This window comes from Photinus pyralis, unplaced genomic scaffold (assembly GCF_008802855.1).
Source record: "Photinus pyralis isolate 1611_PpyrPB1 unplaced genomic scaffold, Ppyr1.3 Ppyr1.4_LG5, whole genome shotgun sequence".
Classification (NCBI taxonomy): domain Eukaryota; kingdom Metazoa; phylum Arthropoda; class Insecta; order Coleoptera; family Lampyridae; genus Photinus; species Photinus pyralis.
In genome coordinates this window covers 42446744-42458861 of record NW_022170596.1, presented here as the reverse complement: position 1 = coordinate 42458861, position 12118 = coordinate 42446744, and the positions used below count along the sequence as shown (strand labels likewise).

General features: G+C 34.8%; 1 protein-coding gene and 1 non-coding gene across 2 annotated transcripts in view; both read right to left on the bottom strand.

Moving 5' to 3' along the window:
• LOC116170996 (E3 ubiquitin-protein ligase UBR5) overlaps positions 1 to 12118 on the bottom strand; it is a 37100-nt gene that overhangs the window by 2626 nt on the left and 22356 nt on the right. Inside the window, 11 exon segments of the mRNA XM_031487607.1 lie at positions 2795 to 3001; positions 3051 to 3261; positions 3311 to 3494; positions 3541 to 3668; positions 3671 to 3926; positions 3977 to 4165; positions 8841 to 9194; positions 9392 to 9786; positions 9836 to 10210; positions 10259 to 10424; positions 10470 to 10637. Coding sequence (XP_031343467.1) covers positions 2795 to 3001; positions 3051 to 3261; positions 3311 to 3494; positions 3541 to 3668; positions 3671 to 3926; positions 3977 to 4165; positions 8841 to 9194; positions 9392 to 9786; positions 9836 to 10210; positions 10259 to 10424; positions 10470 to 10637 — 2633 coding nt within the window.
• LOC116172877 lies at positions 9243 to 9371 on the bottom strand. The gene has a single exon (XR_004145796.1).

Here is a 12118-nt window from a genome sequence, read left to right as displayed (position 1 = left end):
AATAAATAATATAAAGAGGTGTCATGGGATAGGATATTGTTGCAGTAGAAAATCTTGTAAGGAGGTGATGCTATCTTGTGACTGTTCTTCAAAGCTGTTGTATCGCTGTATTACCATATAGCAGCATGTAACCTGTATTACCTATTTAAATATACTGACAACAAAGTTGAGATTTGAAAGAATAAAACGTCATTACTTTGCGCCAGACACAGACCATGATACTGTCAGCATTATATTTAATCACCGGAATGTGATATTATGCTTCCTATGCAAGGAGTCTTTAATTCTTTCAGGCCATAGACCTATTTATTTTATTATTTTAACGCCTTACCTTTACCCAATTACAAACTTTATTTGAATTTAGCTAGCAATGAAAATTAAATAGATACAGTGCGAAAATATAACTGATTATGCGTATAATTTTTAACGTTTTTGTTGGATTAGCGGTACACACACGTAGACCTTTTTAACACTGCTTTAGCAATTTTGTGTGGAATTTACGCAAACAAGGTCCTTTTGAATTGCGCAAAATAATAATAATATAGCTTTATTGGGTGATGCAGCAGTTGACAAATACGATTAGGTAGTACATATTTTTACAGTTTAAAGATACAGATGCACGTATATGCAATAGACTGCAACCCCAAAGGCGAAGTTCGGTTGATGAGCAATACTGAGGGACTGCTCTTCTCCGCTCTACCACTTAACCTCAAAATTGCTGCGAAAGAACCCATAACTGACAGAATGTAAATATAATCCGACCAGTGTCTATAGGGTAACACTGGTCGGATGTGGGAGTGCTGTAAGTATAGTGTATTTGTGAGAGAAAAGATCAATTCCATCCATACTACCATTATATACCATTGTATATAAAGATGTATATTATATACAATGATATTTTTTTTCGGGGCAAAAAAAAGGCAGTGTACCTTCCTTTTTTCCAAAAATCGACTGCACCAAAATTTCTCGGGAAAACACTTTTTCTTATTAATTTTGGTGCGTAGAATCCAAAACAATTCGTACTTTTTCGATCAGACTTCTCAATCCAAAGTTATAGACTAGAAACCAATTTCGAAAAAAAATTCAAAGGGCTGTAACTTTTGAACTAGTAGCCCAATCTTGGAACTGTTTGAAATTATGGATTTTACAGGCCACATTCTATAAGAAAATTTTTTTTCCGGGTCGATCTGAGACAATTTTTTTTTCGGGCCTCAAAAAAAGGCAGTGTATAACCTTCTTTTTTTACCAAAAATCGACTACACCAAAATTTCTCGGGAAAACACTTTTTCTTATTAATTTTGGTGCGTAGAATCCAAAACAATTGGTACTTTTTCGATCAGACTTCTCAATCAAAAGTTATAGACTAGAAACCAATTTCGAAAGAAAATTCAAAGGGCTGTAACTTTTGAACTAGTAGCCAATTAAATGACAAATTGTGGTAGGTCAAGGTAAAGAGCATCTTTCGTCAATGGCAGAATAAGCAGCACATTCATTATAATATTATGCGAGTAGCAAAATGTTGCTGATAAATAAAAGAATACGTTTCAGGGTCGCGTGTCGCCCACTTCTGATCCTGTTTCAAGAAATATCAAAAAACAAATAACACTTCCTCATGGAAACTTTTTAATCTCTACAAGACAGCGTTGAGAGATTTTCAATATAACGTTTCGTCTTTGAGAAACCATCATCAACTTCATATTTTTATATAGACCGGAAAATAAGTACATACTGTATTGAGTAGCATTTTTTATGACCCAATATTATTCTTTATTATGTCATTTGGAACCATAAATGAATTATTTTGACCTCTTGTCAACGCCTACTACACCAAAATGTTAAAAATTGCACACTGTATAAATTCGCAAAAATAAAGCATGACTTATGTTGCTTATCTATGTATTTGTAGAATAATGATCAGTAAGTAGTCATTTTGCATTAAAGTAACCTTAGTTCTAAAATTTGCTTACACTCCAAAATTATCACCCAATATTTTCTGTATTGAACCTACCTACCATTTCACCCCATAAATTAAAAATCAAATTCCCAGACGTTTTAACGATAAAATAACTTCCTCATCGTCATGTTTTAAAGCTGCTGCCTCATACGGCCAATCAGTGCAAAACAAGTACAAAACCGCATTAAACAATTTCTATGGTCAAAATTTAACTATCAAATGTTACAAGTCATCCCAGATATGTAAATATGACCAAAATTTTAAATATCCTCAAAATAAAAAGTGCAGTTGGGGATTGGCGCATCAATCAGCAAAGATGAGCATATTCTTTTGGCAGTTTGGCAAAAAGAAGTGTCAGTTCAGAGCTGCCAATAAGGAAGATGAAATATTTAAAGAGACAAAAGTAGTTCCTGAAATAACCATTCGAGAGTTGGTAAAAAAAGGAAGCAGTAGTCATCAATTGCTTACGTCATTAACTGTTCCACTCTCAAGATTTATTCAAAATATTTTTAAAATGGCAGTGGTTAAAATTTTCATCTCCCATTACCCAAGATGCCCCACACATTTATAAAGAATTTGGAGTATTTACACCTCTGTGAGCAAACCATACACCAATACAAACACAAACAAAAGTATGAATTCTGGCAAACTTTTTTTTGGGAAAGGCAGTGTCGGTCTGAAATAAGGTACTGGTAGTTTTCTTCTGGTCCAAATCACTGATCTAAAATTAACAGTGCTGACCAACGGAAATTTTTTTTTGGGTGAGTATCCATTTCACAAGCATTTTTGTGTACTACCATGCATTAACTGAGGTGGTACTTGATCCATTTAATACAATACCTAAAATTAAGATCCAAGGCAGAGAAAAGATTGTTACTCTCTTTTGTCTCGGCATCCACAACCAGCTGTCGTACAGATTCGTAAACGACCTGATCAAAAAAGGCAAGGTCGTGGAATCTGATCGCTCGTCCCAAAATTGATTTCAAAACATGTCTAGTCAAGAAAATTGGACATAGCTCATTTTGCAGTAAGCATAACCCTAAAAGTCTATAAATTTGATTAATATTAAAGCTTCAATAGTAACACATTTCTCTACCTCCCAACATTTCTAAATGCATTGAGCCGTTCGAAAGAACCTTTTCCTTGCCTTGGAGCATAAAAACCCATTTTTCCAGGACAGTAAAATAAGGGGGCGTTATCCTCCTCCTCATTGGTCGCGTCATCCTGGATCGATGTATCACTAGCGTTAGAACGACTTGAGCTCTTCCGAGTATTCACCCTATCTGCCAGCGAAAATACATCTAATTCTGAACACATTTCCATTCAAATAATTTCAAAAATATAAAAATTACCCACCTAGCAAGGCTTCCGAATTTAATTCTTGCTGCGAGTGTGAATGAGCTAAAATCATTTCGACCGCTTCCTCTACTTTAGCACGCAAAGAATCGTCGGAGGCCAGCAACAGTAAAAGCTGTGCAGGTGATAACTCTAATAACATACCGGTAATTCTTCCAGCAAAGGTAGGATGTAGACTAAAAACCTATGGGAATATGTTACAAGTATGAAGTTAAATAGTCAAACATTACTTTTGGGTATAGACGATTTCCAAGTTGTTGTTGGTGAGATGTTAAATGCTCATTGAGATTTACGGGTTGTGGTTGTGCAGCAGCCGTACCTAAAAGCGGAATACTTAATCACTGTCAGTCGTTAGTAAATTTTTACCACTGGATATATCGGGCATGGAAAGGTTCTCAGTATTGACAGAATCTCCGGGGACAAACGCGCGCGCTTCCGCGCTCATAGTCCGTCTGTGATGATCCCGAGTCCTAGATCCGGCTCCACGTGATGGAGCCGTTCTTCTTAAAAAGTCTCTATCTCTCCTTAAACGCTGCAAAACACTGTAATGGGCGTATTTATTATTTCCAACCTGCGCCGATTCCAAATTGGGTAATTTTTCATTTGCTAAAATTGCCTGAAATGTTCCGATTGGTGGAGTGTTTAAAGACGCAGTCAACTAAATACCTCCGCGATTGCTGTATAAAAACTACGTGCAACCCCTGAACCTTCACCTGGTTCATCTCGAAATGTGACTTTGACCCGATTTACTGCCAAGGGCGGCTGGGACGTAGACGCTCGCCTGTTGTAATTATTGTATTGGGTATTTAACTCTTTAAATGTTTGTAATAACAGTTGCGTTCGATCCCGCTCCATCTGTAAGTAAAATATAAATGTAATGCATGAAGGTTCTTTACACAAACATCAAGTTGTTCAACTATCTGCCTTGCGATATACGAAAACATAACACACATATACGCTTTAAATAAGATGCTATGGATTTTTTGGTCAACCACCCATACTATTCGGTGGAAGAGTATTTGAATGCTTAACCGTCATGTTTTTTACGCCAATCAACCGTATTAGTTTTCAATTTTTTTCATCGTAGAGGAAAAATAAAAATAATAAAACCCGCATCTTTTTCAATATCTGTGATGTCTGTATAAGGTGATCACAACAACCCCTGCAACACCCTGTATATTTTTCATTTTTTTACATTCTTTTTCCTGATGACATTGATTTATCACAACCAATACAGGGTGTTTTTTTTGGGAGCTTTAGTTAAACGTTTCTGGGAAAGTAAAATGGGTAGGTTTTTAAAAATTTGTACTTGGGAGTTACTCTGAAGGCCGAATCGATGTAAAATATTTTCAAAATTGCCGCACTTCCGGAAATAAGTAGCTAGTAACTTCGTTATTTTAAATGGCAACCCCTATTTTTTATTGCATTTTTGGATTCTACGTAAAATTTCAGTTCTTTTGATACCCACATGTCGATATCATGGTTTTTAAGTTATTTTGACTTTAAGAAAAAAAATGGCGTATGCAGATGGTACCTTGATAATTGATTACTTGAAAACGGTTCTAGTCATGGCAACCCATTTTTATCAGTGCATAGAGAATGAATAGGGCTTTCTTTTAGGGTACTTAAAAAAAAAGTTAAGTTGCGTACAACTGCACCTATGGAGATCCAAATTTATGAAACTTCAAAGACTAAAAACTCAGTTTTTTTAAATGGAATGGCCATTTTCTTACTATTGCATGAGATAAAGAATCGAAATGGGCGTATTTTGACAATACATGTTCCTATAGCTATCTTTAACAATTTCTGACATTCCCATTTTATTGAATTGACACTATTTTTTTCGGATTTTCTTTTTAGTAGTCGGCCATGATTTTATTATAACAACCTAATCTTAAACAAATCTAGTGACACCAATCCGTCACCTGTTATAGGTTAACAGAAGTTTTTCAAAAATCGAAATATGGCTCGCAATTGGTTTTACCTATTTTGGAAGTTAATTGTTATTTATGGTGAAATGGACAGAATCGTGGCATGCGCTTGCCGTACATTCATTTGAACACTGGCACGAAATTGTATGAATTTTGGAAATTTTGTATCCCCAAATGCACTACAAACCGTTGAATCACAAGTGATACAAAGCTCTACAAGAGAATATTTAAGAAAATGAATTGAATTGTGTTTGCAACACGAAGGCTCTCATTTTGAGCATGTGTTGAAGAAGAGAGGGTTTTAAAATAATTTGATCCTATTTTCATATAGGTTTGTGTTTTTCAATTAATAATAATAATAATAATAGAGTTTATTGTCCTACAGACTTTTCAATCCAATTATAGGACAAAGAGAGCATAAATTATTTAGACTAGAATCAATGATATTAAAGAATCATTTCCTAGATTTGTTTAAAATTACAAGTATTTGAATACTTTTCAAAGTATTCGAATACTTTTTATAGTATTCAAATACCTTTGATAGTATTAGAATACTTTGGAAAGTATTCGAATCCCTTTGAAAGTATTCACATTTTTTTGAAAGTATTCGAATACATTCTAAAGTACTTGAATACTTATGTTTGAAAGTATTTGAATACTTTTCAAAGTATCTGTATTTAGTATTTGCTTGTGCTGGACGTAAAAGTATTTAGTATTCAAATACTTTTTGAAAGTATTCTGCCCAGCTCTGGGTGCGATTGTACGCAACTTAACTTTTTTTTAAGTACACTACAAGAAAGCGCTATTCATTCTCTATGAACTGATAAAAATGGGTTGCCATGACTACAACCCAAGTAATCAATTATCAAGGTACCATCTGCATCCGCCATTTTTTTTTCTTAAAGTCAAAATAACTTAAAAACCATAATGGCAGATATCCGACATGTGGGTATCAAAAGAACTGAAATTTCACGTAGATTCCAAAAATGAAAGAATAAAATTTGGGTTGCCATTTAATATAACGAAGTTACTATCTACTTCCGGTATTTCCGGAAGTGCAACCGTTTTGAAAATATTTTACATCATGTACTCCTAAGTACAAATTTTCAAAAACCTACCCATTTTACTTTCCCAGAAACGTTTAACTAAAACCTCCCAAAAAACACCCTGCACATTTTTTAATTTTAGCCATGAACCAAAAATGAACGAAATGGATATTTTGGGAAGAGTTTCATATTGGTTAATTTTGGAGTGTACATCCTGTCGCGTCGATCTAAGTGCGCGCTAAGAATAAACTTAAATGAACCAATGAGCATCCAGTTACCTTTCAATCAACCCATTATAAAAACATAAAGAAGAAGTTCGTTTTCTAATTGAAAAGTATACAACTCTTAAAATGCATAAAACTACTAAAAAACAACTAATAAAAGGTATTTTAGAATCAAAAATGACATATTCAAAAATTATCTCTAAGAAATAATAATAATAACAAAACTAGTTGTCAGATAAACTCCTGACTTGACCTTCCGACTACTTTTAATCGAGTCATTGCAATTATCTTTGGTCAAATAATAACATTTAGAAAATGCCCCTAGCGCCTTTATTTTGAACCCGACGCAAAAAGTGCAGAAGCCTTTTTTGTAGATCTCATCAAGACACATCTTTTTTGTAATTAACATTTTTCAGTCTGATGCTTACTTTTAGAGAAAAATGCAAATTTAGAAAAATAAAAAAAATAGTTTAACTTTTCAATTCAAAAATTCTCAAAAACTAAGGAAGTCACAAAAAAATTGTAATGAACTTTTTTGTAGAGTGTTAAGTCATTTTAGGCACTAAAAAAAATTTGTTCAAGCCGTTATGGCTCTTTTAAACTTTGGACACCCTCAACAATCATGAAGATGGTTAAGGATCAACACCAAAATAGGTAGGTTTTGTTTCCCCATACCACCCTATATGTACCCCAAATTTCGTCCAAATCGGTTCAGGGTTTTTTTAGTTATTGTGTCCACAAAAAACGAACCACATACAAAGTAACCGAGCATATAGTCATCATATATACTAAAATTAGAAAGATTATAATTAGGAATTTATTAGTAATTATGCGGGTATTCAATCACTTTGTTTCCTGTTTATGAGAGACAATTAATGACAGGTCACTATTTGCTAATTATTTAATTGTTTTGCGATGTTGTGCTTTATGCAGAAAACGACTTCAATGTTGAACGAATTTAAAAGGACCAGCATTTATAGCGAAATGTAATGCTTCCCAAATTAACCGTATTTTATAAAAAAATGTAATCTTCCTGAATTAATTGATGCCCGAGTTCCCAGAGTAATGAAGATCAGAGATCTTACATTGGAAAAATAATTTAAAATGAAATTTATCTAATTTATATTTTTTAACATTGTGAACCATTAAAAACTTTCTTATTTGTGTTTTAATTTTATAGAGATGTTTCATAGACACGACACAGCCTCACAATAATAATGCATTCATTGAAATGCACTTATTTACATGATCATTAATGCAATGATAGTAATTAATTATAACTTTGTTCACTATCGCTTTCTTTAAAAAATTTCAATTTTGGGGTGAGGACAAAGACAAAAAAAATAATTCGTAAATTATCACCATTGCTTGGAGGCTCGACTATAATCATTTTTTGAGTAATAAAAGAAACTCTTGTGCGTGTTCATGGAAAGTACATTTCAGGATCGAGTATGGTATTTGTCAATGCCTTACAATAAAGGAATGTGACCAAAGTATATAGAATTTACATAAATTATGATTAATTGCATACAGGTAAACCCGTCTCCTTTATTTATTAATTATCCACACTTTATCTCTCTCTTTCTGTGTCTCTTTCTAAGGTGGAGTTTATTAAAATCGCCACCTAGCGGAATACAGTTGTCCCTACTAGATATACAACAAACACATCTTAACATCTTACCATTGTTGACATGGATTTGGCGAGGATTTAAAATGTGAGTGGTGTGATTTTGACACCAAGTACAAATCCATTTGTTAATACAAAAGACCAGTAAGAATTTCAAATGCTCCTGATGTGAACCACAACACTGTAAACCCATTTATGTTCTAGCTATGGAAATAACACGCTACACGCCAGTGAAAAGCCGGGAATGTTAACTGAAAGAACCGCACATCATGTTTAAGGTCGATATTTTTGTTAAAATTTATTTTACACGATCGTGAAGTACCAGATATACCCGACGTGCATCTCATCATCTTTTAGTCTTGGAACATCTCTAGTGTTGTGTAACATTCAGAAAAATCATTTTGATATTATTCAAATCTCCATAAATTAAAAGAAAGAACGTGGCAAATCAAAACACAAGTTTTAATTTGTAAATTCTGAACAAAACACCAAATATGTATATGTTTTCTATTATAAATTGAAATTCAGCAAGTTTATAATAGAATGCATACATTTTCAGCAGTGGATATGGAATATTTAAATTGTTCTCCAAAAATCTCTACATCGTATAGACACTAACCTGACTGCAAGAACCCGACCACACAATTTCATTCGCAAAAAGTGAAAATATGATTAAATTATTTGTGTTACAATTTTATATACCTTCGAAAGAGTTAAATCTCGTTGTTGATTGTTTCGTAATTTCTCCATATCTCTTCTAAATTTCGCCTCTTTCACGGGAAATCCGCCCAGCTCTGAAACCACAGATCCAGGTTCCAAACCAACATCTTCCATAAACACCCTCCCAAATAAATCCAACGATAACCTCCAACGCCCCAAGAGAAGATCGTGTGAAACGGACTGGCCAATTGTAGGTCTATCCACTTGAATGTTGGTATTGGGTGTCGTTACAACAGTAACATTCGCAGATATTTCCTGATTTTCGAGCGATTCCGTTTGTTGGTTTTCGATGGACATAATTTCAGCTTCGTCCACCTTGCGTTCTTGATTAGTACTCTGGAATAGGCAAGTGAAAATAAAAAAGACAACACTTTTGTAAGCTAGTGCTGTAGGCTTCGTATCTGTCCACAGTTTGTAACTTAACTACCTGCGGTCATCAGAAAACCATAATAATATTGGGAGATAAGTGATATACAAACAGTCTTTTACATTTGCATACGTATGCGACTCCCACAAGTTGAACTCCAACTTACCATAGAGGTGCCCGCACGAACGATAACGCTTTTCGAGGGACTACGACTGCTGTTGGAAGTGGGACTGCTGATACATGACTTTTGTATTTCGAATTCTTGATTGGTCTCAGAAGTCGTTAATAAATTAGGAGGGGTAACAAACATTCCATTGTTGTTTGGGGTAGTGTTATCGTCTAGTGCAACTTTACGTGGAGACACAATAATTTGAGGTCGTGATGCGGGTAGCCCCTGTTCGAGTCCAACTGCCGCCAATAAGCTAGGAGATATGACCGAAGAATGTGAAGGTAGGGCTCTTGTGTCGTTACGTTCAGTATCGGAGTTGTAATCGTGATCCTGACCGAATCCGACCTGGTCTTTATTGCACGATAAATCTTGAGGTCGATCTTCGTGTACTTCTACAACAGATGTAGCGTTAACGAGCGCCATTAATCGCGCCATACTAACCTGCTGAAGTTTCATTGCTAACAGCTGCCAATAAAGTTTCAAAGTTTTGATAATTTCGAATGGAAGTCTTATTTGTTTCTACGTGTTGCGGTATAGTATTATCACATGTCACATTATTTACAATCGCACTTTCATCTTTAGAGTCAACTTTCATATCACTGTCGCCATCCGGTGGGTTAGGATCAAAAGCGGTATTGCTGTCATGGTCAAAACTGTAATTCGAGGGGTACGACAGGGGATTGGGACCCATCACATTAAATGAGGACGGAATTGGCTGATTGGCTTTGATTGGATTGCTCATAACATAATCTGAAGAACGACTTGAAAGTCCAAGGCATGTGGGAAGAGTTCCTAATGGATTGTTTGAAGTTGAACCTGGAACACAAAGTTAAAGCCAAAATATTGCACATCCTGTGTACCCACCAGTACTCGATAGAGTTATTGGCTGCTTAGGGATACCGAACAGATCTTCTCTTCGCGCGTTCGGTTGTAATAAATGCGGCTGATCGGCTAGTGGTAGCGCTTCTGCCATTGTACTTTCAAATGGATCGGGCGGAGGACATCCCAAGCAAAGTGTTGATTCCGATCGCTAAAAGGAGTTGTTCAAAACAAAGGTTAAAAGAAGGGCAAGTACCTGAAAGAAAGAATGTTTTCGTCCCTTCCCGCTGCTGTGAGGAGAGGCACTGGTGGAATTTAGCGTGTTAGATAGGGAAGCCAAATTTGAAACGTCCTGGTCGTCTAAAGATTCAGTTTCCATTGCCACAGGAATATCCTCTTCACCTTCCTCATTCTCATTTTCATCCTAGAAACAGTAATATTTTCAATCTAATAAAGGAAACAGTTGTGGTAGCAATACAGTCCGTTCCAACTAATTTCCTGTTTATTGCTAACTTACTGGGTTAAGAATTGGTTAAATTCTTCGTAGAATTACAAAAATCAAATTAGGAAATAATCAAGCATTATGATTTAGAACATCCTGTATATATTTACATATTTTGAAAGAAAATATAATAAAGCATAAAACATTCTTAACACCTAACTACTTGATTAATAAAGGAGATACAATACATTAAACATTTAATGCAAATATAAAAAAGTCACATAAAAGCTTATGTTATAACAATGAAAAGGTTTTGACAAATAAATAAAAATGTCCTTTGAGCAAAATGTTCAAGTAATCGAGTAATCCATCATTCATTTTGCCCGGCAGTAATTATGTTACAGTGCCGCCAAGCAAAGAAGTGCGACGGGAAATATGTGAACTAATTTTAAAAATTCGTGGCAGTAAAACGTTAATGATATTCATCTACAATAATTACAGTACTCGATTAATGTAGCAGACTCGTCTGCCATTTTGGAGCCCACTGACAGTCCAAACCTGTGCATAGGAAAACTGTTTAATGTGTAAAATATTACTTTAATTACCTTGATGCATTAATAAATGTTAAAAACATCAATGGTTTTTCTTTAAATGATCAAGACAATAACGTTTTGCAAGCGTTTGTCAGTGGGCTCCATAATGGCGGATCAGCTTATGGACGAGTCAGCTGTGGTATATATGTCGTAGTCTTTTAGTCATTTATATGAAACTGTGGTAGTGTACTTTCCAGGGCCAAGCGATTGGATTCCGTTCCCATTGGAAATCGATAAATGGTATCCTTATCGATCTAGAAGGGGAAGGGAAATTACCCCACACGTACAAATTTTCAGCGTTTCACTAAATGACTAGGCCTCGCACTAGGCGTTTTGTGAAATGACGGATTTCACTAAAAGACTACGACATATACACGGTGTCCATTTTTCGAGTGCCACTATGGGGATCTCACAGATCTTAAGAGATAGAAAGTTGGTTAAATGGGAGCAAAGTTGCCAATTTTCGTGCTGAATAAGAATCCGAAAAGACATTCCAAATAATATCTTCAATAGTTTTGAAGATATCTCAAAAAAACAAAAATTTCTGATTTTCGTTTTTATTTTTTTTATGATAAACTAATCGTAGTAGACATTTCTAATTAACACATTATTCGGACACTTTTTAATGGAGATTTCAAATATGGCTTTCTGTTTTTAATAACTCTCTAGATGACGGAGAAACACGTGGCAACTTTAGTTTTTCTTATGGGCGCCATTTTGAATTTTCACATTTTGAGATTACGTCTTTTTTTCCCTTTACAACAATATATCACACATGGTGGTTCTGTATCACATTTTTCCTAAAAATACAATTTTTAATTTTTTGAGAAGAGTGCTTTGGAAAAACAAAACGTTCTTTTGTTGTGAACA